This window comes from Lagopus leucura, unplaced genomic scaffold (assembly GCF_019238085.1).
Source record: "Lagopus leucura isolate 7727_CA_CO unplaced genomic scaffold, USGS_WTPT01 Super-Scaffold_100002, whole genome shotgun sequence".
NCBI classification, from domain to species: Eukaryota; Metazoa; Chordata; class Aves; order Galliformes; family Phasianidae; genus Lagopus; species Lagopus leucura.
The window spans coordinates 70,758,026-70,784,232 of NW_024962263.1; the positions used below are offsets into that span (position 1 = coordinate 70,758,026).

Sequence of the window (26,207 nt, forward strand, 5' to 3'; positions counted from 1 at the left end):
TCAGTACTTAGACATTTATTTCAGATATGCAGTTTACACGCATATTACTGAGCAAAACTGAATTGCAAATATACAAATACGGTAACAAGCATTATCAAATGATGTAACTGGCACTAGTGTTATAAGCATTTAATGAAACTGGTGAGGATAAGTCATGGAAGAGAACTGCAGCACATGGCGTCTTCTTTTCATCCAACCCAACTCCCAGTAGCACCATAATGGCAATACATTGAACACAAGACAGAACATTGGTAACTGTTTTTCTGATATTCACAACTTTTTTCCCCTCATTTTTTAGTGATTTACATAGCAAAAAGAAAAACAAAACAAAACAAAACATTGGACAGTGCAGGCGCTTTGGCCAATTTCAGCTTGTGTTTATCTATACATCTTCCATATGCAAAAGAAAAATAAGCCAGCATGTCCAGAAGCCATCGTGGCAGCGGGGCAGCCACTGCCCTGCACTCCGACTCTGGGACTGAAGATGCACGTCTTGCAAAGAGATGTCATGTAAAAGAAGTCATTCACGAAAGCCTGAGTGAGTCTTTGGTAGGCTAATACTTTGTTATCATACAGTTATCTACCAGTCATTTATTCGCTAGGATTCTCATTTGTGATTGAAGGTGGCCAAAGAGGACATTCTGGAAAACACGACAGGCAAATCCTCCAACGACCAGGCACTTCACACCCAGTCTTTTCCAAGGCACCAAGAATTGACGGGGCACCGCTTTTCCCCCTCATGAAAGGTGGCTGCATCTGCTTTTCCATGATGCTCATAAATCACTGGATCATTATCTTACAGGTTTTACACAATGCAGAGCAGCCTTATCTGCCGCACGGTTGGTTGCATGAATAAATAAGTGACCCCACTGCTGTCCACAGGTGATGTCTCCATTCCACCACGCATTAAGTACCAATTTCTTCTGTTTCTAAGTGACGTAACACGCCACAGCCTCGCTCTAAGTGTGCACGCGAACGCTTCTGACACAGGGCCACATCACCTGGAGCTACACGATCCATTCCACATGCATTCCAAATACTGTGCCCAGTTATAAAACAAAAGATCACTATGGATATTCACTGCTGAAAGATGTTCATAGAGGCCTCTGCAAAACTTCTGCTTCCCTTCGAGCTCACGCTAGAATGGTTTTAAGTCAGTAATGCTCAGCTAACACCCATTTATCCCACATCCCCTATTTTTTGAGCGAACAGTGCAGGATGTATTACTTATTTTAGCATTTATCATATCAAGAATTACCCAATTTTTTCTAAATACACCAAGTATATGCTTTCAAGCAAAGTTGTGGCAAAAATAAAAAACACGGACGTATTTGTACTGCTGTAATGCACTTGTTAAAGCCTTCATGTCCCTTCACACGGCTCTAAGATCCATATGAAGTATTCTGCCTCAACAGACAGGTATATAAAACGCAGCCGTATCAAAACCTTGCTTCTGCCGGTCACCTGAAGCTTACGGAAGCCGTCGCATGTAATTAAACCAGCTTTCAGACAGGGTTCATTAGTGGTAAATACGTTTTTGCAGCATTTTTTGGCTTAAATTTCAGTCTGAATAGCAGTGCTTAATTCCGCAGCACGTTGTGAATGGTTGTTGTTTGCTTCTTTCAGAGTTTCATCAACACCCAGACCTACATCTGTTGAAGATGCGTTAGTAATGCTTTCCTCAGCGATGTAACTTAGCTGCTGAACATCAGTGCCTGCGGCTGCTGCAACAGGCACAGGGAATCCGCTCGCCTGTGGAGAGTTTTCCAAGCGATCGTTTTCCACCTCGGGGAGAACACTGACTGTGGTAAAGCGAGTGTGATAGTCGCTGGAACCATGGCTACAGGAAGTTTTCATACTTTCCATATCTGAGCAACTGAACTCAGAAAAATGACTCGAGTGAGAATCTGCTACGGATGGAATACTATCGCTAAGAGAGGGAGAGTCAAATTCACTGGAGTTTGTGCTTTGTTGTTCCAACAGCTGAGCATCCATGTCCTCTCTTGTCTCATTTATCTTCATGCTACTCTTCTTTCTCAGCTTACCTTTACATTTTTTTCCTGCTGTTGTTTCTTTGGACCACTTGGTGGCACTAGATTTACTTTCTGGCACACAGGCCGATGAACACGCAGCATTGCTCCGACCTGCAGCACTGCCATCATCAACACTGCTGCTTCCGCTGTTGTGTCTGAACTTGGCTGGCTTTGATTCAATATCCACTTGCACTTCCATGCTGTTGCCTTCCCTGCAACAAGAAAGAACCTGGTGTAAGCAGTTATCTGAAACAAGCCAGGCGATACAGCGGGACAAACTCCTGCAGCTTTTCAAAATACACTGCAAAAGCAAGTGAGAGAAACGTCGCCCGTTTTGGAAAAAGCGTTTAACCAAGTAAACAGCCCAAAGAGAAGCAGACAGTCTGAAAATGAAACACTTTACTGAGCTACAGAGATTGTTCTCCTCTTCGGAAGAAAGCTTGGCAAATACAAGCAATCACGTGTAATTCAATTTCTAACCAAAAAATTGTTTCTTTCTTCAAAGCTTTAATCAGAACTGCAGAGGCACGCTTAGGGTATCCTTTAGTAAGTAAGGCTTAATCTTCTCTTTTCACATTTCTCTTACCTGTCCAAAGGGATATAGGAGTTGAGAATGGATCCTGCCATTGCTTTGGTACTGGCATTATCACTAACTGTTCCCAGGCTAACTGTGCCAGATTCCCCACTAAGGCTGTAGCGTTCTTTCTGCACATCTGCTTGCACTTCCAGCCTTGGAGAGAAAGAAAAAGAGCTGCATGAGCTGCTACTACAGTTAAAGCACCCTAGCTGAGAATTACTACCACCTTGTAAAGTTTCTCCACCACACAATAGTAAGCACAGTTCCACAGTTAAAAACAAAATTAGATGAAATTGCCAACAAAGTAAAATGTTGCACACAAAACGGAGTTTCTGGGTTACTTCCTTCCTGAGAGTTACAAAAATGAGTTCCAAGCTGAGCTACAATTCCTTTGCAGATAAAGTACCGTACTCCAGAAACAGAGAAAACAATCAAAAGGACACACAAATTCACAACAGTTCCCATGTTGACCCAGCTGCAAAATCATGACTTATCAGGACTTAACAGTCAGAGAACTGTGTTCTGTACTCTGCTTTGTTGTACTGTTGTCAACTTCAACAGAAATAACAGAAACTTGAAAACAGATAAACCAGGATCATAAGCTTCTTTCCAAACGCCTTCTTTATCTGTGTTCTGACAGTGAACTGGAAGTATCTGCTTTGCTTTCTTCTCTCAGCACCTTCAAGATGAGGACAGGCGTACCTCAGCCAGCAGTCACAGCTCTAGACTAAGGAAGCTCTCTGTGCTACCTTGCCCTCCTTTTTCTACATAGCCTGGACCCGCAAGCTATTTAAGAGAGGTGCTAAACACTGCTCATTTTCTTAAGGAGCAAATTCCTTCCAGAACCCCACACAATCCTTTCCAGATACTCCCTGTTTCCTATGGACCCCAATTCACAGCAGACCGAGGCAGGGCCAAGGTGTTCAGAAGGGGCAATTTTGTACTTGCAGACTTCTCAACAAGTCAGAACTCATGATGTCAGTGTGAGATGCACGCAGAGAGCTCCCTAATGAGAACACAGCTGTGTTAGGTGTGAGGTGCCCCTTGCGCATAGCAGGAGGGCTGAAACTAGACAATCACTACAGTGCTTTTCAACCCAGGCCGTTCTATGATTCTACACCACATTCAGGGCCAGGTGCTATAGGTCAGGAAGAACAGCTCTTACCTGTTAAAGCAGCTAACCATTGCACTTCCCGAGAGACTGCCCGTGATACTGGCCCCAGCCAGTGCCATGGTGCTGGCCGTTTCACTCAGGTTGTCTCGAATGGCTCCTATCCTATCCATGTGGCTGCCGCTGGCACTCAAGCTGCCAGTCAGCCCGCCAACGCTTCCTTCGCCGATACTGGGGTTGTGCCGCGCCTCTGCGACTGAAGTGGTATCTAAGACAGAAAGGAAGAAGAAGGGTTTATAAAATGCAGTGACAAAAAGGACACTGTCAAAGAAAACGAGACTCCTTTCTTGGAGTTGCTGTAATGGTTGTTATCAGACATGACATACTAGGGATATCCAAAAGTTGTCCAGGGGTGGGGCACGTAACATGGAGTCAAGGATCACAGAAACCCAGTATCAAAGGATATCATCAAGTAATTAATAAAAAAAAAAAAAAAAAGCAGCACCAGATCAGCAACTAAAGGCATTTAATCTTTCCCACTAGAGATAAAAAGAGGAAAGCTAGCAGCAAGCTTCTACAAACCTACAGTATTCTGCAGTATTCTGAAAAAGCAGCACTGATTTTATCTTAAAATTTTTATCTATGGCATTGCCATTGCACAAGTCTGGTTCTGGTTCAGATTGGCAAGTAAAGCTTTACTGCATCACTGCTTCGGATTAGTATTCTGATAAATGACTTTTAAAAGGGGGTACTTTTTTTTTCTTAAAAAAATGAACAAAATCATTTTTAACGTAAGATTAAGTTGCAAATCCACTGTCCTGCATTTCTGCACTTCTGGCATCTTGTTGACCATTAGAAAGGAGGTGAAATGGCAGTGGGATCCTCAGACTGCTTTCAGTCATGCTGATCAAACTGCAACACTGGATGTAAGGAACTAAAGCGTGCCAACTTCAGAGAAAACTCAAAGAGTTGCTTCAGCAATTGAGTAAAAGGGACAACAACGTGGCAGCACTCTTTACTGCCTGAAAGGCACTTACTGGCATTTAACCTTGGTCAAGAATGAGAAAGCTGTCACCTTTCACTTAGTGCCGTGCAAAAAGCAGGACAACAGCTTACGCAGAATTCAAACCACAAGACAGCTGACTGTCTTTCTCTATGTCCACGTGAGCAAATGCTGTACTACAGCACAGCACAACATGAACACAGAAGCTTCCCTCTCATGTCAGAGCTCATCTTTTAGCACAGAGCAGAGACAGCCTTGACTGCGCCATACCTCTTCTGCAAGTAAGTTCTCTGGGTATCTGAGGCTATCAAATGTAAGTCACAAAGTCCAGAAAATAAAACATCATCTTACCTACAGCTGCATTTGTTCCACCAACATTTATATCGTTTTCATCATCAAATTCTATCCTAACACCTTTTCCATTGCCTGCTGAAACACCACAGCCTCCACTTCGGCAGAGGGAGATGGGCACAACTCCGTACACGTAGGCCAGCATGATAGGGACACCAATACCTGCAGAGGAAGGTACCACCTTGAGTTAACTAAATGCAACTCATATTTTGCACTCTCTTATGAAAGTGATTTCATAGAATGACGTTTACTTAGCATTTCAGGCTTCAAAGAAACTAGGAGAGAACAAAAGTAAGAAATACTGATATATCAGAAGTGACAGCAAAACTACTTTCACTGGGCACAAGGGCCCTCTCTCAGAACTGGAAGGCAGAGAAGCATACATACTGCTGGGTGAATTACTACTTCCAATCTCTAGAACTTCTTTTACAGACAAAAAAAAAAGAATATACTTAATATTCACATAGATTCAGTTGGACGTGGCATTCACTGAAGTCAGATGGGGCTTTGCTATTGATTTTATGGGACTCACCATCTTACCACTGTTGGATCTTTAGTATTTCCTGTATCATGCAGATTCCATCTAAGAATTTAATCATACAATTTTACCTTAAATGTAAACAATTCTGGGGGGCAAGGAGAAGAGGGAAAACAGTGAAAGAAGCCACAGGCTAAAATGCATATATTGCGTGCACGTTTATCCCACCACTTTTAATGGACTGTGAAAGTTATTCCTTTGGTGTGTAAATTGCTGATGGAAGCCAACAGAAGGTACCAAAAATGGCAAAGCTGGCACCTCCTGAAAGAGCCAGGACAAACACAGACCCAATGCAAAGGCTCCTCAGTCTAACCAAAATGAAAGACTCCAGCCACATGAAGTCGCTGGTATTCTACTATAGTTTGTCACCTACTGTAATGTTAAATTTAAAATACTGTTTTTCTTCTGCGTTGAGGAAAATTTGATAGGAATTATTTAAGTTATTAGAATACAGACAGACTCTGTGGCAAAAGCTTTGTCTTAGTTATTTAGAAGAAGCTCTACATATTTCAGTTTTAAGACGGATGACAACATCACAACTTCAATTTGCAAGATAAAAATAATTAGCTCTTCATTTTATGCCACGTTTCCCAATCCTCCATTCTACCCCAATAAATGTATAACCACACTCCTTATGTGTTGTTTTTCATTTGTTTTATGTCTTGATTTCTGTACCTGCAAAAGGAAACCATAAAACTTATCTCAGCTGAGTGTTTCATTCATGAGCGCTTACGCAGCTCTGGTTGCAAGGTGTTACCAGTACACAAAATAATCATGTTTGCTTACCTACAGTTACTGCAGCTACAACTGGAGAAACAATTACAGATAGGGTTACACCGCCTGCTATAGCCAGGTTCCTCTTGTGCTTTGAAATGTCTTTGCCTTCGTATCGATTGTGAATCTTGAAAGAAGAGGAAAATGGGTTTTTAGAGCATTACAATAATCAATAATGCACTGCTGCAATGATGGAAAAACTGACATAATTTGGAATCCGTATCCTGCTCTCTTCCATACAGACTACGTTCTATGCCATGATTTACACCTAAACCTATCTCAAAAGAAGAAAATTCTTACATGTCTGATTTTAGGCAACTGTCTTTGAACTTAGAAGCCCTCCAATTCAGCTCCTGAGTGTTTAATTTCAGCCTCAAGAAAGCTTAATCACTAATAGCTTTGTTGCTGTTATTTGTTGAATCATGACTCTAGCTTACATGGTTGAGAAAAGTAAACAATTCTGAAGATCAAAGGATTGCCTCCTCCAAGCAAACTGACACTTCCCATTCCCTGTCATCTTTCCCCCAAACAATATGGAGTGAAATTTTCACAGATAATTAGACCTAAACACAGACTGAAACATCAGAAGCATGCAAATCTTGCAGTAAGACAGCCTTCACCAAACATAACCTAGAGGGAGGGAGAGTGAGAACTCCATTGCTCTGGCACCCTCTCATGACAAGCCAAGAGGAAGAGACTCTTTCAGCAAACCAGCATGTAGAACTGCGAAGTCTCAGATCAGAAGATGCTCCTCAGAAGGATCTGCTGACCAAAACCCTTACTGATGGTTTAAGTCTGCCATAACTCTGAAACACAACCATTTCAAACTCAACTGCAGCAAATCATGAATTTGGAAGGCCCTCAAAAATCACTGCGTTACAGAGATTTCCTACTTCATTTTTATTTAATTCTAAGAAAGTGGCATTTTAGGCATAAGTGCTTCGTCTGTCAGAACTCTTGGTTAAGACAAAATTACAAATGACCAGCAGGTCTCTCTCTTAATAGTTGGCATCACGCTAAGTTAATTTTCAGTATATCTAAGGAAGAGCAAAGAACAACAACAAGCGGATAATCACAGTATTATTGTTATTATTTTTACATCAAACTGCCACTGCAACAAGAATAACAACACAAGTAGAACTTTAAGTTTTATAATGTGTTGTGCTCTGTAAATTAAATTTGCTAGGATAGTTCTCACGCTGGAATCAAATAAGAACTTGCATTTGTTCAGGCAAGAAAGGCAAGGAAAAGGAAAACACTGTCATTCTACATAAAGAGAATGCATGTACTTGCTCTGGAGTACATTATACAGAGAACAACATGGCGTGAGGGAGCACGTGAGTGTGGAACATACCTGGAAAGTCTGTAGGCAGTAGTTTAGCAAGAAAAAATATGAATACTCTCACAGTATGAGTGCTCCATGTAGGAGTTACAAATCCAGGAAGACTTGGTGTTAAGGGGCTCCATAAGCCATCAGCAGGATCCTTCCCAGTACTAAATTTTTCTATTATGGGCAATTTTACCCAAACAAAAGGAACACATCAGAAAAAGAATCCATAAGCGGTCTGGATTTCTTAAAAAACACAGAGTAACAACCTCTGTGTCTGGGAAGACCATGGAACAGATCCTCCTGGAAGAGATGTTACAGCACATGCGGGATGAGCAGGTGATCTGAGACAGCCAGCATGGCTTCACAAAGATAAGGTCATGCCTGATCAATCTAATGGCCTTCTATGATGGAGTGGTGGCTTCGATGGACAAAGGAATGGAGACCAATGTCATCTACCTGGACTTGTGCAAGGCCTTTGACATGGTCCCCCACCACATCTTTATCTCTTAATTGGAGAGACATGGATTTGAATGGTGGACTGTTTGGTGGATAAGGAACTGGTTGGAAGGTCACACCAGAGGACTGTGGACTCCAGGTGAGGTTGTTGATAAGTGGTGCACCTCAGGGGTCCATCTTGTGTCCGGTACTCTTTAAGATCTTTATCAGTGACTTAGATGATGGGACTGAGAGCACCCTCAGCAAGTTTGCTGATGACACCAAGCTGAGCAGTGCAGTTGATACAGCAAAAGGAAGGGATGCCATTCAGAGGCACCTTGATAAACTCAAAAGCTGGGCCCACATGAACCTAATGAGGATCAACAGAGCAAAATGCAAGGTTCTGAACGTGGGCCAGAGTAATCCCAGATACATATACAGACTGGGAGAAGAACTCCTTGAGAGTAGCCCTGCTGGGGACTTAGGGGTTCTGGTTGATGGAAAACTTAACGTGAGCCAGCAGTGTGCACTGGCCAGCTGGCAGCCAGGAAGGCCAGCAAGAACAGAAGTCGCCAGCAAGGCAAGGGAGGTGATGGTCCATCTTCATTTTGCCCTCATGAGGCAAGTCTGGAGCCTCCAACATAGGAAACACATGGAGCTTTTGGAGAGGGTCCAGAAGAGGGCCACAAAGATGTTCCAAGGATTGGAGCACAACTCCTATAAAGAGAGGCTGAAGAAACTGGATTTGTTCAGCCTGGAAAAGAGAAGAGTACAGAGAGACCTCAGTGTGGACTTCCAATATTTAAAGAGAGTTTATAAACAGGAGGGAAGCCAACTTTTTACGTAGATTGATAGTGACAGGACAACAGGGAATTGGTTTTAAACTAAAGGAGAGGAGATTTACATTAGATGTCAAGGGAAGGTTTTGTACTGAGAGAGTGATGAGGTGCTGGCACGGGCTGCCCAGAGAGGCTGTGGATGCCTCGTCCCTGAAGGTGTTTAAAGCCAGGCTGGATGGGTCACTGGGCAATCTGATCTAGTACTTGTTCTAGCAGCTGGCAACCCTGCCTATGTCAGAGGGGCTGGGACTTGATACCTAAGATCCCTTCCAATCCAAGCCATTCTCTGATTCTGTGAACATTGGTAAGAGACTTCAGAATTCTGAGCAAAGAATGCCCAAATAAAAACATTAGGCCAAAATAAGAGAGATTTCAATACCAGCAGAAAAGTGGTAGGTTACCAGATGCATATCTATAAAAATGAGTGAGAAAGAGTGCTTCCTTGCAGAAGCTATAGCAAGACAAGCACAAACTCTCCCAGTGCAGAAGAAAATGCTGCAGAAGAACAAAATAGCTTCCTCTGCTGAAGTAGTAGTGTTAAAAAATGGAAAGTAGGTCAGATTACTTTCAATGGGTACAAAGGAACAGCATGAGGGTGTCAAGACAAAAATCAGAAAGGTTAAAATAGAGGAGACAAAAAAGGAAAGGACAAAGCTAACAGGAAGTTATTCTACAAGTACAATGCCAGCAAGAGGAAGACAAAAATCAATTTGCTATTTAACAGAAAGTAAAGACAGCCAGCAGATTAAACTAGAGGCCTGTTCCATTCTTTTTTCCTTCAGATATCACCAAAGATTTACTGTGAGCCAGGTGACCGATGACAAAGGAGTGAGATCTGTAGGAAAACAGCAGGTTAGAGCACAGTGGCATGAGCTGATCTGAAAAAGGAGGCCCAACTTCAGAGCCACTAAGAATAGATTTCTGAAAAACATTATTCATAGAGTATCTTTGAGGGGAAAAAAGAAAACTGGAAAAAGTTAAACTGCAATGATAAAAAAAGGTACAAAACAAGGATCTGCGGAATTAAAGGCCAATGAATGAAACTTCAATTTCCCGAAAACCAGCAGCTTAAGAGACACCAATGTAAAAGCAGGAAATAAAGAGAGCATAGATTTTTCAAGTGGAGATCACATCTGTTTTAATTTCTTTGGTGCAAGGATAACTGGCCAAGATGATAGGGAGAAGCAGATGTCACACAGACTTGAAAGTTTTCTTACCAGCTCAACCTGGTTATAATGGCCAAGACGGAAAAATAGTTTAAAGAAGACAGCTATTACCTTCTAAGCTGACAGAAAACCATCAGATTTACCTATTACTCCCCAAACTGTAACTTCTCCCCCTGCTATCCCTTTCAAGAGATGTATTCAATATTTTCACTAACTTAGAAGACGAATGGAAGAAACCATCAACCTTTTCAGCGTTACAAAAATGCCAGAACTCATACTAGTCTTGAGAAACTGGGCCGAAAGAATTGGATGCATTACAATGGGTGCATGACTTACCTCAGGAGGAGAGCAAAGCATGACTACTGTGAAAATGGGTATGGGTTTTGTTGTACATGACATCAAAATAGCACGGTGTTGAGAAAAAGACAAGTTACAGTTACACAAAGAGAATCACTCTTTCATTTAACTCAGCAGCATTAAAGCTCAGCTCCGTTGCTTTATAAAAAAAAAGGGATTCTTTTTTCCTTCCCTCTTTCTAAAGATTGTTCAGTTCTAATGGACACAATGGAAACTAGAGATTAAAATAACAACATAAAATGGCAAAATATAGAAATCCTTTTTCAGTGTGTTGTTCTACCTGTTTTGTGACTGACTACATAAAAGCACAACTGAAATCAGTCTTAAGTAATCTTTTCCCCAGCTCCCCCCTCCTGGTGAAGACAACCAACTGAACACAGTACTTTACCTTCCGTCCCACATACACAGGAATTCCAATAATCATAGCAGGAATAGCAATGCCAGCTATCAATGCAATTCCAACAGGAGCTCCAACAAGTGTCCCTAGTTGCCACAGTATTTTCTTCTTACGACTCCATGGTTTCTTCCCCCAAAACGTGCAGCCTGATGGGCTAAGACAGAAATAGGAAAACTGTAAAGAAATCGTAAGCAAACGGACATAACTATGCAGTAGTTAGCTGCTAGCTAGTTACAGAACTACTGTTCTGGTATCTGTCACTGGAACCTCAGAACATCAGTTATCACTTCAGACTTTTGAGAGGCTTTACAGCAGATTTTGAAATGCAAAGGAAAGCACATTGCATGTTACCACACCCAGCCTGTGGTTCAGAGGTAATGTAACATAATCAGAGTTGCTGTGCAGCTTTATATGAACACAGTACAGCAGTATCAAGAGATCAGGAAGAATAGAGTCCATGCTCATCTATAACACACCATTTGTTCTACAACATACACGCTGTACACACGCAACTTAGAAAAATATTTTATCAGAACAACAGTGCCCTGACTTTTAAATACTTGCACTGAAAACTAACTTAATTCTCAGATATAGACACTTCAACTTTGATGCTCTACTACAACAGGAAGAAAGCCAGACTTACAGCACACAGCAGTGTACTTTTATATAACTTGAAACAATAAGTTACCAACCATACGGATCTTTTTTTCTTCAGCGTACCTTAAATAGTGTAAGTCTGAGATCTCTTTCATACAGAGCCAACAGAATTCACAGCCACAGACAGCACAGGTCATATGATTGCAGCTTCCATCATTCATTTTTATTATATAAGCAGCACAGCGTGGGCACGGCTTTATGTCATCAGCTGTTTAAAAATGAATATTAAGATCTTATCAGTTACTTGGGCAGATCAATTTAATCAACTACAGACAGATACTGGGAAAGCTGACTGAACCACCATCTACAAAAATTGAGGAAGTTTACTGTACAGCTTGCATTACAAACCATGATTTGGCAATGACTTCTCTGACATCTATTTGTATTTGTAAGCCCTGGACCAAACAGCACTGATCAGGAATAAAATACACTGGTTCACATTCAAGTGATTCAATAGTTAATGCACATACTGTTTGAGGATCTTCTAGGCTTAATGCAATATATTAGAGCCAGACATTAAACATGTATGTTAAAACAGGACTGACAACATATCTTTCTAAATATAATCCTCTTTTACATTTCATGCTGTTATGAATCTTTTATCTGAATTCTGTCTCCACTGCATTATGTCGCCTTATCATAAATCCACCTCCTGTTCTACATTAATTGCATTTCTTTGGTGTCACTGTCCTCTTCTTGATTTCTCTTCACAGCAATACTTATTCCCTAGAAAAAACTATTGTAGGAAAGAAGAAAATTCCAGAGGTTTTCCTTGTTCTTACATCAAATATTTAAAAACTGTGGTTAAGCAGCTAGCTCTACCATCAGCAAATAAGAGGTCACTGAGCAACAGTGAAATACTTGTACAGTGACACATTCACAGTCTTGATCTTTGCTCCTGCCCATCACTGGTCAGCATATGCACTTTGAGACAAGCTATTTATGCACAGCAGACGAAGTAACTTGCAGGTCCTTAGTGCAAAAGTCCCGGTCTCCTACCTCTGTGCTGATAGCTGCACAAAGGGAAAAGAGGGATAATTCTTGTGCCTGATGCGAGGAATAACCAAAGAGGTGAGGAACCAGCAGGAACTATCTACATGTACTGACTGCAGCGCAGTCAGGCAGTGAACAGCTGAAACAATGCACCAGCTGATCCCAGATAGGAAGAGACACACAACTTACAGGGCAGTAACTACATTGAGCATGGATAAGGTAGAGCTACTGGTGATCATGCTAGTAGGGACTGGAAGGAAAACAAAAAGGAGTTGGCATGCTAATTTATCAAATTTTTAAATCCACCAGAAAACTAGAGCAAAATGCCAATTTCTAAGGCAAGACAGTGAGTTTGTTAATATGAGCCAGAACAAACAAGAAACTAAAGGCTCCCATAGCGCTGGATCCTAATCTGCAAATAAAATGCAATAGACTCTTTCCCAAAACATGTACTGTGCTTCAGCCAGATGCAAAAGCTCCCAAGCAGATCAGAGCTGGGTGAAACCTGAAGACCATTCTTATCTATTTTTTTATTATTATTATTATTTTTTTTTTTTTTTGGTTAAGTATAGCTTTTCAGAAGCTGGAATCGTTTGGTTTCTGATAGTCAAAGAGAGTAACATGTTACCGAAAAAGAGAAATTAGGTAACTCCTAGTGAACAGGGGCTAGCCTGCTCAAAAAGTGTCTCAAACAAGGCTGGCATCTGACAAATAGACTCTTTTGAAAACAGAAGATCAGGTGTTTGGGGGGTTTAATTTTGTTTTACAGTTTTACTACTAGCAGCCTTGTGAAAACACACACTTGCTTTGTATTAAGTTTCTCAGAATTCTTTAGCTACAAAGTAAGGATGTCAGCATTTTTCAATTCTAAAAGTAGTCAGGTGCCCTGGCCAGAGAGTACTTCAAGTATTAACTTCAAAAATTTGAATTCAAACCTAAAAACGTATGTTTTCTGTTTCTGAAACACGAAGAAGTTATCATCTTCCAAGCTACTATTACGCCGTTTCAAAGTTAACTGTGCAATTACTAGGAAGGTATTTTACAGGCTCAGCATCCTAATCATACATACCTGCTGCTCCAGACTCCTGGCTGTAACTGATAGACGAGGAACGGATTGTTCTCAGGCGCAGACTTTGAGCTCTCTCCTGGCGAGCAGCATCACAGGTCTGGTTCGGATGCCAAATCTGCTTACAGTGATAGCAGAACTCAGTTCCACAGCCTTCTCGTCCACATGTAAGTTTGGGACAGCTGGCACATCCAAATGCAATCACAGCATATCTTGAATGATCAAGAGGGCAAAAGAGTTTTGTTAACAGAAGTGTTTTTCATCTACAGATCAAAGCTAAAAAGAGCTGTCAGAATAGCTGAAGCAACAAGGAAGGCTGTGGACACCAGGAGCTGCCAGCACAGGTTCCTTACCACCTCAATCTTTCACATGCATACTGCTGCTACAGAAGATTATGACTGCACAGAAACACTCTGATCAACACAACACTTTGTTCTCTCCAACCTTTTAATGGCTTCAAGTGGTACTGAAAGTACTGAAAGCACTGACTGCAATACTGAGAAGTTGAAGCTCAGAAAGCAGCGATGATTTAGAAAAATGAGAGAACAAAACCAAAAAAGGTGTTCAAGCAACTATGAGAAAGTTACAGGTTCAGAAGTGTCCCAGGCACTCTGGGCATGTTTAAGTGGGATTGTGTCTGTGACACAGGATGATCCCTATCACAGGAGCATCAGCTGTTACTCCCAAGGCAGCTGACCCGCTGCTCTGCAACAGTTTCTATTTTGCTGGTTGTTCCTAGCTTGAACGCTCTTCAAACTTTCAAAATATCAAAACAACAGAGTATTTTATAAAATAAAAGTTTCTCCATTGTTTTAAAAGTTAATTTCTAACCAGAAATACATAAATAGACGGGAGTTTGGGACATTGTTACCAGCTTTACTCTGACAACACTAAAAACCAAAAAGCTCCCAAAGAGACCTACAAAACTGTTATATTATTTTGTAATCAAATACAACCATCAGCAGCTGTATTCAACGATGTTGCTGCCACAAATCACAGCTGAAAATAATTCCTGCCACAGGTTTAAATGCTGAACTTCATATGATGAAAATACAGACACGTATTACAATTCACACTAGGTCTGGTCCTAAACAAATATATAAATACACAGATAGACATACATATGCACACACCTCTTAATTCCTACCCCAGTGTGACATTTTCAGTGCTTTGATTCAAGAGCTTTATTTTAAATAGAAATGCTATATCCCCAGCTGAGAACACTCAGAAGCACAGCTTAGCTCACACTAACAGCCCCTCTGAACAGACTTTAGCAGATCTGCAAGCACTGCACGGCTTAAGTTTACGGCTGTTCATAGGAAAGTTGCTTTACTGTAAAAAATTAAATTGTACATTATTAACAGATCCTTTCCCATGTACAGCAGTTGCATAAAATTCATGTGAAACATTCACTAATGTTACTAAAAAACTATTTCTGCACAAATTATTACCTGGCAAATGTAGCTATTTCAGTTTTGGAGCTGATAGGTCTGAAGCTTCACAAAGTCCTATTAGTTTCATTCATGAATTAAAACAACAGGTGGGAGAACAAGCATTTTCAACCCCTAAGTTACAGATGCTGTAGCTACAAAAATTACATATGCTTGCATGTTCGCAAACATCTCCTGCTTTCCAAGTAAAAACGTGTTCAATAATTGTCAGACTCATTCATATTGTTGCCAAGTTAATCAGCTCAATTTTCCCCAGTTACAGCAACTTGAGGAAATAATTGCTTTGTATGCACACAGAACAACTCTGATCCAAATATTTCTTCAACATAAAGGGATACAACAAAGATGTGCGCTGGGCCTGCGCTTGAGGCTACTGGGTGCAGCATTAGCACATCTGCATCTCACTGCTGACAAGGACAGGGCACATCCCTGATGGCACATCCCTTCCGGAGCTGATGCACCAGCAGACCTTCAGAAAGGAACTTTTCAGACCACAGCAAACCTTAGGTCACACTGTGCAAGATTCCAGGCTTCAGCCGCATTCATTTCAAGAGCCAAACGCTGGGTAACAGTGAGTAAAAATAATGGGAGAAGAAGAAGCAATTGCAGAAATGGTGTATGGTGAAGGAATGAAGAATCTGTATTCTGCCCAATCCACTTCTTGCTTGAGAAAGATAGAATCTCAGGATTGCTGCTCTCTTCTAGTAACATCAGCAATGTAATCTCTGAACAAAATCACTAAGTAATTCAGGCAGAATAAAGGACACAGCACATCTGGAATACAGATTCACTGCAGGCTTGTTAAAAAGGCATCTGACAACTCATATGCTGAAACAGAATCCCCAGAAATCTGTAGAAGATTTGGAAGAAAGCCCAAAAGGTTTCCTCATCCGTTGTCCTTCCCATGGAAAGATCAGCTACTGGCCCACATCCCTATCAAGGCACTGCAGGCAGCTGCAGCTGGCCCACACACTGACCCTATGACACTCACCCCACTTCCCTCCTTTCCCACCCCACAGCCTCTTCCTCAATTTGCACTCAACAGTTGTAGTTTTGATAAAAACAGTAGTTCTTCTGATAGAGACCATTTTTCACATGATGTTTCAGTATCTAAAGGGGGACTGTAAGAAAGAAGGGGACAGACTCTTTAACAGGGTCTGTTTTGATAGGACGAGGAGAAATGGTTTCAAACAACAAGAGGGGAGATTTAGGCTGGATATAAAGAAAAGTTTTTTTTACAATACAGTGGTGAGGCACTGGCACAGGTTGCCCAGAGAAGTGGTGGATGCTCTGTCTGTGGAGGTCAGGTTGAACAGGGCTCTGAGCACGTGATCTAGCTGTGGTCATCTCTGTTCACTGCAGGGGAGTTGGACCAGATGACCTTTTAGGGTCCCTTCCAACTCAAACAATTGTATGATTCTAAACCCTGAAACAATTACACCAGGTGTTTCATCGATGATAAGCAGATAAGCAGAATAAGCAGATAAGTGCTCTCACGTATCATCTACTCAGTTCATTCTCTTACCTATTTGAACAGAAAATTATGACCAAGATGTACAACTTCAGGAAACACTGCTTCCCTCTGAACTTCTTACACCTCCCTCTCCTACTTTGGGATTAATTGCAAATTCAATAAATACATTCCATCCACCTCCTTCATGAAAACATTGATTCAAGCTAAGATCAGGTCAGCTACCATCACAAACATGCTGCAGTCTCCCAGTAACACACAGCACTAACAGAGAGAGAAGAAAGCCCTCCATTTTAACTGCACATCGTGCAAACTGATGGCAGTTGCTAAAGCAATTGGAGAAGTATGACTACTGCTGTACCGCAACTACCAGGGAAAACATCTGCTGAAGTCTGTGCATACCCTAAGTGGCACGGGACCCTCACACAGCATTAGCATAAAAGCTGAATCATGTTTGCTTCTCTAAACCTTCCCTCTGCACAATTCCTTCCTCTACCCTCTTCCTAACCGCTACACCCTATAAATCCCCAATATTACTCTCCCACTGCTTCTCAATTCCCACCTCCTCCTGCATGCTGCTCCCAGCAGCCCTGGCTGCCAGCTGGACCAGAGGCCAAACTGAAAGCAAGATCTGCAGGATCCACACACAGCTTTTCTCTCACTGAAGGCATTATTGGTCATCCTTCTTCTACTTGATTATTGTGGTATTGCTTCTTTTTCCCCACAGAACTTAGTAATTGAATTATGCTGAAAGCTTCTTTCTTTCAATCCTGATTATATATGATGAGAAAAATGGAGCTCACTCTGCTTTCCCCATATTCTTTTCTTTACAACCTCCTGCCTTATTCTCCACTTTATCAGAATTTTCTTGATAGGACAAGGGGGAATGGTTTTAATCTGAGATGGGGGAGGTTTAGGTTAGATATTAGGAGGAAGTTTTCACACAGAGGGTGGTGACACACTGGAACAGGTTGCCCAAGGAGGTTGTGGATGCCCCATCCCTGGAGGCATTCAAGGCCAGGCTGGATGTGGCTCTGGGCAGCCTGGTCTGCTGGTTGGCGGCCCTGCACACAGCAGGGGGTTGAAACTGGATGATCATTGTGGTCCTTTTCAACCCAGGCCATTCTATGATTCTGTGATTCTTCATCAAACTATTTCAAAGTATTGAAGGGTCCCAAAAGCAACCAGGAAGATGGGAGCAAGGCAAAACACAAGCACACAATCTCCTGTTTCTTTGGGACAACAATGATAAAGGTCATTCCTGCTGAGAAGTATCCAAAGATACATCTGTAAGAATTATCTTCACTGTCCCAAACTCTTTAAATAAACTTTGGATTTTCTTTAGACCAGAAAACTGAGATGCAAAAAAACAAGCAAAGTCAAGTCTCCATTAAACTCCTCTGCACCTTCCTTTCTCAGCACTTTCTAACATGACTGGAATCACTGAAACATGGTTTATCAGACAATGTAGCCAAGTTCTTACATGCTTCAGTAAGACAAGTTTGTTCAGAATATCAAAACTTAGGGAATCCCAAGCAAAGCATCCTTCAAACAAGGCCATCCACTGTTTGTTTTCTTTGGCAGTATCAAAATATTAGGAGTAAGCTGCACTGGTCCACACAACTCTGTTACAAAGTCATGCACTCAATCTGTCTCTTAAGTCATTCTTCTCCTGTGCTCAGACGAAACCACAGCAGTGCCACCCATTCTGGACCATTGGACCTGTGAAGACCTTTCCAGTCGCAAATCACATCTGATCCAAATCAGCAAATTATATTTCACTTCATAAAATTCTGCTTCCATACTATCTTAAATGTTTCTTACCATATGGTTACATTTTAAAGCCTTCTAAAGCACTCTGACCATTACCATCAGAATATTTAACCCATTTAACAGTCAATCTTGTTTAATTTGTTCTCTCTGAGCACTCCTCCCTTTCCATTTTCTTATCGCTCATTTGTGAGGCTTTAAAACAGAAATACCACGTTCTAATTTGTTTCAGCATGTGCTGCACATCCAAACTGCAGTCATGGCTACAACCTTTAGAAGTTACAGTAATGCAAAAGAATCTCTCTAAAAAAGCAACTTGCTGAAGAATGGGATTATGAGCCACCAGCAGCAGAGAAGCACGATGAGCTGCATGGCAGTACTGAGCCCACTCACGTCAGAATTCAGAATGGTTTCAGAACTGTTTGAGTTTTAAAGCAATGTTAACCATTACGCTCTTCAGATAATAAGCAGGAACAAACTGATGATTATCACACATCACAATCCCGCTGACAGGCAACAAGTGGTGCATCAAGCAGCCACGAGACAGAAGCTAACTGAAGCTGGAGCTGACTTTCTATAGGAAGAAGATCTTCAATCATATTTCACTGTTCAAAAAAAACCAGAAATACCCTGTTTTCTCTTCCAAGAAAAATCCAAACAAATGGACTAAGTCAAAACTACAGCCACCTGGTTGTCAACATTTTTTAGCCTGAGCTTTGTGCCCTTACCTTAACAGCACACCTGAAGTTTTTCCCTGCAGTGATAAACAGCATCCACCTACCAATGCATTTCATTACATTATTGAAATTCTCTGTGCAGAACAAAGGAACACTACATGAGATAAAACTGAGGGCTGGAGGGGGGGGGTGTAGTGGGTTTATCAGTTGCCTTTTTTAAAATGAGAAGTCTGCTTGCCACCCACTCATACAACACAACAAAATACTAAAGAAAGCAATTCACTTTTCAAAAAGTGTAATGCCATGCGTGTTATCCATTTATGCTGTCACTTTTTTGCAGGCACTGAGGAAAACATACCCGCAGTCTGGAGCTGGGCACCACCTACAATCAGGATCCGCAACTAGCCATCGCCTAAGCATAAACTCTTCGTATTTTTCCATCAAGATGTCATCATTCAATATCAAACGGATATCGTGAGGATTGAACCGTTCGGAGCACTCCGGACAGCTGATGTTAACTCTGCTCTCAGAAATTTCTATCCGGAGATACTGACGCAAGCAATCCACACAAGATCTATGGTGACAAGTCATTATCTCCGGGAACCTGTCCTTGGAGTGCCGCAAAAGGCACAAGGGGCATTCCATGAAGTCTCCGCTTGGCTTGCTGCTAGAGGTTGTTCCATTGTCGGAAGAGGTACATGTGGAGAAAATAGAGTTCTTGTCTGTACACATTTCTGAATGAATGCTTTCAATGCTTGCAATTCCATCAACACCTCCATTCAGATCCCTAGACTTGCGTTTTGTGTCTTTTTTTCTCCGAAAAAGAGAGCCCAAGGAAATTCTTCTTTTCTTTGGTGCCTTTTTGACTGAAGGCAAACTCACAGAGGAAGCCGAAGACTGGAGGTCCCGATCAGAGCCCATTTGCCGATTTAAACTCATGTCTAGATCACTCATCAGAAGTGGGTTAACTCTCATACACAAACCTAATCATTTTTAGGGATCAAAACAGAGTCAGAAGTCCTAATATTATGTAATTCAGTATGGAAATCGTCATGCAGAAAATTCACACGGATCTTTGTTTGCAGCAAATTCTTCAAAGGAATCCCCTACATTAGAAGAGAAAAAAGAAGAGAGAGATTAGAAGAACATTCATCACTTTTGGTTCTGAAAGATCGTGAGGCTCTAGTTATTCATATTACTACAATCTTCTCATCCAGTGTTTCTTTCTGTCTGCTTTTTCTACCCATTACATCCTTCTCATCTTAAGGAGTCTGAAAATTCCCTGGGGGCAAGGAACATCTTTATTCTTAAGTGGTGCTGAGAAGGCAACTTTACTCCCCTGCTCTCTAGGGATGTGCACGCATGTGTGTAGAAATCACCATAATCCCAGGTGACAATTAAGTAAATGTATAACATTTCTTAACATAACAGTTCTTACATAAAGGCATGCTAACAAGCCAATAAGCATTGGAAACTTTATTTTCTCTACTTTACGTGAGATCAGGTCACATATAAGGTTAAATAAAATAAACTAAGAACTTCTGTGTGATTTGAATTCACTTAGGCGATCAGCAGAAAACAAGTCACTGTGGCTAAACAACTGATGATATTCTCAAATCCTAAGGGTTTGCAGAGAAGCACACAGATGCATATTTAGATGTAAAGCACCTGAATATTTCAAGAAACAGAGCTGCAGTGTGACAGCAAACGCTGCTTTGCCATTCAATTTCCATACTGCAATTCAAGCAAAGACTAGAGTTAAGGTGACGACATTTGAATTTTTCATGATATTTAAAGTAAAACCCAGAACTCAAAAAAAGAAAACAAACTCCCAGCACATACTAAGGTTCAGTTAATCTCCCTGTACAAGGCAAGGGCAAGGAGCTTCTGCTGGTGGAACAGCTCCAAGGAAAGAGGCAGAAAGATGTTCTCCAATTTTCCTGACAGAGGAGATTTCTACAGGTAGCAGATCAGTTCCAACCAAAACCACCAACTTAGAGCAATACACAAGTATTGCCACTTCTTGGTAGCTTCACCGTACAAGAGGAAATCTTAGCACTGTAACAGAAAGAAGCTGTTTCTCACTGGACATCAGCAGTGTGCGTCTGGATGCCACACCTGCTGGCACCACTTTTCTCCTCGGCACTTCCCAGCTTATGCCCCTGGAAGGAGTGCTGTGGGTTTCCATGATTTCACTTCGGTATGACAGAATCAGACACTGGATGCTGTGTGCTGCACAGCTGAGCCCTAACTCCAGGACGACTGAGCCAAGACACTGGAAGCAGCAATCCCCCTCCCCCCACTCAAGAAGGCACAGAAAAGGCTCCCAGGCAGCCCCCAGTCATTGCAGCCATGCATAGCCAGATCTCTTTAGACCATGGTCAGTCAGGATGGTCACACTCACGCCACCTCTATGGGCAGCTGAACTGTACAGGGTGCTACCCACCACAGGTATCAGAATTTGAAAGAAAAGCACTACAGCACATACACTTCCTGGGTTTGTTAAAAGCAAGTCTTGTATTTCAGGTCACTCAGCCTTTTTTTTTTTTTTTTCCTTTTTTTATTTTTATTTATTTATTTATTTATTTAACTTAAAAAGGAAAAATTAAAAAGCCACTGTGTTCAGGAAAATCTCTGTGGAACACTTCCAAAAATTCGTATTTTTATTGCCAGGGTATATCTAAAATAAAGCCAATTTCAGGAACATAACAAACCTTCCCCTCCTAAGAGAACATCATGAGCCTAAAATCTAGCCAAAAGTAACCCCAGAACCCCAGGACAGCTGAGGCTGGCAGGGCCCTCTGTGCCCCTCTGGCCCACCTCTGTTCCAGCAGGGACACCCAGAGCAGGGGGCCCAGGCCCATGGCCAGGCAGCTCCTGAACATCCCCAAGGAAGAGACCCCACAGCCTTCCTGGGAGTCTCCCTGCCACAGAATGGGCCTCCTCTTCTCCAGACTGAGCAATCCCAGTTCCCTCAGCCGCTATCCCTAAGACTTGTGCTCCAGACCCTTCACAGCTTCACTGCCCTTCTCTGGACACCCTCCAAGATCCCAATGTCCTTCCCGTACTGAGAGGTCCTGCTGGCTGTGCTATTTCTGGTACAAGCCAGGATGCCATTGGCCTTCTTGGCCACCCAGGTACGCTGCTTGCTCATGTTCAGACAGCTGTCAACTAACACCCCCAGATCCTTTTCCTCTATGCAGCTTTCCAGCCAATCTGTCCCAGCCTGTAGCTATATTGTTGTGACCAAAGTGCAGAACCATACACTTGGTCTTGTTGAACTGAGGCAATTGGCCTTGGCCCAGTGATCCAGCCTGTCCAGATATCTCTGTAGGGCCTTTCTTCCCTTAGATCAGTGCTTTCTCCCCACTTGGAATCATCTAGAAGCTTAGTGAGAGTGCACTCAACTCCCTCATCCAAATCATCAATAAATATATTAAATAGGACCAGCCCCAATACTGACCCCAAGGGACAAACACTAGTGACTAGAGTCACCAGCTGGATTTCACTCTACCCCCACTCTCCAGGCTCAGCCCTCCAGCCACTTTTATATCCACAGAAGTGTACATCTGTCTAAGCCACAACCTGCCAGCTTCTGCAGGAGTATGCTGAGAGAGACAGATTCAAATAGGATTTGGTTTAGTGATATGGTTTAGTGCTAGTGGTGGCAGTGGTGATGAGGAGATGGTTGGACTAGATGATCTTGTAGGTTGTTTCCAGCCTTGTGATTCTGTGATTCTATGAAAGGCCTTACTGAAGTGTAGGTAGACTACATCCACAGCCTTTCCCCCATCCACTAAGTGAGCTGCCTTCTCACAGAAGCAGATGAGGTTGGTCAAGTGGGACAAGCCTTTCACAAACCCACGCTGGCTAGATCGTCCCATGCGTGGTGTTATCAAATTGAACTCAGCATTCCCACTACATCCAATAAAGGATGGAGATTCGACTTTTGACACGCCTCCTGTTGCCTCTAAGGCTTCCTTCTTGAGGAACCTGCAGCTTTCCTGCACCCCTCTGCACTTCAGGACTGTCTCACAAGGGACTCCTCCCAGCCAATATCCAAAACTGCCCAAAAGGATAAAAGGGAATAATCTTTTGTATAGAATATTGACATTATATCATAGATACTGTTTGCAGCTGGTAGGTAGTGTTTGAAATACACTAAAGATGCACAAATCATAGCCTAATGCCTTTGATAAATTCCATTTGTTTGTCTACAAGAGCACAAATACACTTAAAAGCATGATTATAACTATGTTATAACTACTTAGTACCGTGCTGGTACTACCAGGACAGTGGAAAATACCATCCTCATCAAGCCAGGAGAATCCATGGAAGACAGTAACAGAAATCAAAGCATTTATTTCAAGCAAGGTGGTGGTGTTTGCTTTTTTTTCCTTAACCGAAGTAGGAAAAAAACAGAGTAACCCAACCAAGTCTATAACTATGACCATTCCCCCCTCCTTTTCTCTGGGGAGGAAAGAATGCACATTATAGCCATCTCTGCCAGTTCCAAAAGATGTACAAAAATCAAGAAATAGCAGTTCTAGTGGTTAAACAGATGTTCATTTTTGTTTTTTTAAATAAACAGATTCTCCCATGCTCTTCTCCCATGCTTGGTTGGACTCGATGATGTCTGGAGGTCCCTTCCAACCCCTATGATTCTGAGATTCTGTGATATGCTCTAAAGTAGCCACTAAGTCCTACAGTTCTCTTTGCATAGAGAGATCCAATAAGCAGTCTCTCATGCTCTTCTAAAGAAGGCTGAAATTCTGTCAGGAATACTGAACAGAGAAGCTGCCAGATACTTTGAGACAAGCATCAATTACTCTCTCTAGATTCAAGTGCACAAGGTTAGTTGAAAAATCCATATTCTTCCCTACGCAGTAATTCTGGATTGTCATTTTTAGTAGCATTTGAAGATGACTGCTGAAAAGACACTGCAAATGATCTATTACAGAGAAAAACGAAGACAAATCTTACAATGCTAATTACAGTCAGAGCTGAACAGAAGCACAAAAGCCTTGCCGGTGTAATACGGAGCCCTCGACAGCTCTCATGCTATCCAACCCAACACAGCATCTGCATATTTTTGCTGACAGAAGAAAGAAAAGTATTTCATTCTGTACAGCACGAGAACACAATGCCTGCATTATTCCAGTAACAACGAGCCCATACGGAATAGATACGCTGTGTGAAAAGTCGAGCTGTGAAATCAAAAGACTTCAAAGGAGCTGAGATGCTCAGTTAGGATGACAGCTATCCGTAACCTGACTCTGAGCAGCAGCATTCATTCCAAATTCTGTGCCACTCTCCCTGACCTGTATATACAAGCAATTATGGGAAAGGGATTAAGAAACACCCAAATCCTAGAATGTAAGTTCACCACTGTCTTCAACACTTCCTCAAAACACTTAACAAATTACATAAAAACATGTTTCTGGCCTCCTGCCATGCTTAAAACCCTACCACAAATCAAGACTCCAGCAGTTCTTTGTGTTCTTCTCATGCCACAGACCACCACAAGTCAACTTTACACAGCACAGAAACACCTTCTAACTTGAAGATTTCCATAAGCACAAATGACCCTTATTGACATAACTCGTTTATAGACGTAACTCAGCACTTATTTTCTGCCTGTTCCTTCAGTTGCATTTCCTCAACAGGCTTCCCCAGCAAACTACCTCCTAAACCACCTTCTACTTACACCCAATTTATTCCCTTTTGTAGTCCTTGTTGGCCACGCTGCCTTAAGTAAACGCTATTGCTAACCATATAGTGAGGGAAGAAGGAAAGGAAATGAGAAAATCTTACAAATTAAGTTTTCTACTTCGAGATGACTGAAAAATGTCTTCTGGTATGGCTCTCTGCAATGAAAAATTGGTGAGGTGCTAAGGTTAAAACTTCTTGAGAAACGCTCTAAGACAGACAAGTTTAACCCCACTGAATTTGCAAGAAGAGAGCAATAAAGTCCTAATTCCACAGGCTAATTATTTGCAGAAGACTACCCTTCTGTCCCTAACTCCTTCAAACAGAGACAGCAGCTTAGCCTGCTGCCTGCTCTTCACACACACAATCTGGCACAGCAATCACAAAGAAGGCATTCCCAGCCAGCTGTACACGCAGCTTTGCAACATGACAGCAGATTTAAACATTGATGTAAGAAAACAGAAAACACCATAAATCTAGCTGCAGCTACGTCATCACTAAAATCCTTAAGTATTGCCTGATGTCACTGGTGCTTAAACTACAGATTTAGACTTTTCCTGTTGCACCCTTTATCTTATGCATCTGTTCCTCCCGGCAATTTAACCAACCATCAACTGGTGTTGGTGCATTGAAAGCTATTTATTGATCAAAATCAATGAACAACAGCTTCCTTTAACATCTGTAGCACCCAACACCCACGCTCTCCTGCTATCTGTGAGATGCACTCCCCCAACCAGCAGTCAGCTTTAGCAAAAAAGCCCAGAGATCAAAGTTTACCCACAGACAACGTACCTACAGATGTGATGCTTGTTTCTGCCTCCCTCTTCTAATGAACATCTCCTGTTGCGATCTCTCTGTGTCCTGGAATTTCTAGTTTACGATGTTCTTTATGTACAGAGATCTGTAAACATCTAAAGAAAGCATCAGAAAAACACACCGTCATTTCTGTTTACTCCACAGAGTAAGAACTGTAAAAATAAAACAGAATCAGAAGTAAAACATATGCAAAAGCTTAAGCTACTAAGTTCAAAGCCAATGCACATGATTTTTAAATATCAATCAAGTTTATGGCTCTAACAGGTATTCTTTACATATCACTTCATTCCATAGCAGTTTTTAGACTGAGAAGAAAAAAAGAGCACTTTTGTCTCGTGATTTCTAAAAGAATACACCCTCCTGCCTTTGAAGAGGTTCAGCCAAAGTCTGGCAGCATGGAGAAATTAAACAGACTGAGGTACAGCCTTCAAAGAACTTAACAGTCCAATTGTTTTCTCAACAATTCCAGTGTTTTCCCTCAAAAACTACAACAATTAGTGACATATTTGCCATTCGATGTTTACAAGATTATAAAGATATTTAATTTCAGTTTGCAGGCTTTTTCGGGATGCCTTTTAACTCTGATTTCTAATACAAGGTAAAATTAAAGAGGTTCATTATTTGGATTAAACTAATAAGATCGTTCAATCTAAGAAAGTTAACAGATTTGTATCAAAAAAATTCTC

The 26,207-nt window shown here is 41.7% G+C and overlaps 1 protein-coding gene across 2 annotated transcripts; it reads right to left on the reverse strand.

The window, feature by feature from the left end:
• Window positions 1–25,616, reverse strand: RNF19A (ring finger protein 19A, RBR E3 ubiquitin protein ligase). Of its 2 annotated transcripts, none has more exons than XM_042869325.1 (10): window positions 25,498–25,616; window positions 19,355–20,102; window positions 13,631–13,839; window positions 11,632–11,776; window positions 10,903–11,065; window positions 6,400–6,514; window positions 5,076–5,237; window positions 3,776–3,989; window positions 2,620–2,763; window positions 1–2,245 (listed from the first exon to the last, which is right to left on the reverse strand). In XM_042869325.1, exons 2-10 carry the CDS (start codon window positions 19,969–19,971, stop codon window positions 1,555–1,557), a joined length of 2,460 nt encoding a protein of 819 aa, XP_042725259.1. In that variant the 5' UTR covers window positions 19,972–20,102; window positions 25,498–25,616; the 3' UTR covers window positions 1–1,554. The 2 variants fall into 2 exon arrangements, with proteins under 2 accessions (XP_042725259.1, XP_042725260.1); XM_042869326.1 differs by lacking the exon at window positions 25,498–25,616 and adding an exon at window positions 24,811–24,842.
• Window positions 25,617–26,207: the final 591 nt, after the last annotated feature.

Coding starts and splice junctions, on each gene's coding strand:
- RNF19A (XM_042869325.1), bottom strand. CDS start 19,971: ATGAGAGTTAACCCACTTCTGATGAGTGATCTAGACATGAGTTTAAAT. Junction 5,238..6,399: donor TGTAGCTGCAGTAACTGTAG/GTAAGCAAACAT, acceptor CTTCCTCTGCAG/GTATTGGTGTCCCTATCATG. Junction 3,990..5,075: donor TGGAACAAATGCAGCTGTAG/GTAAGATGATGT, acceptor TTTCTGTCTTAG/ATACCACTTCAGTCGCAGAG.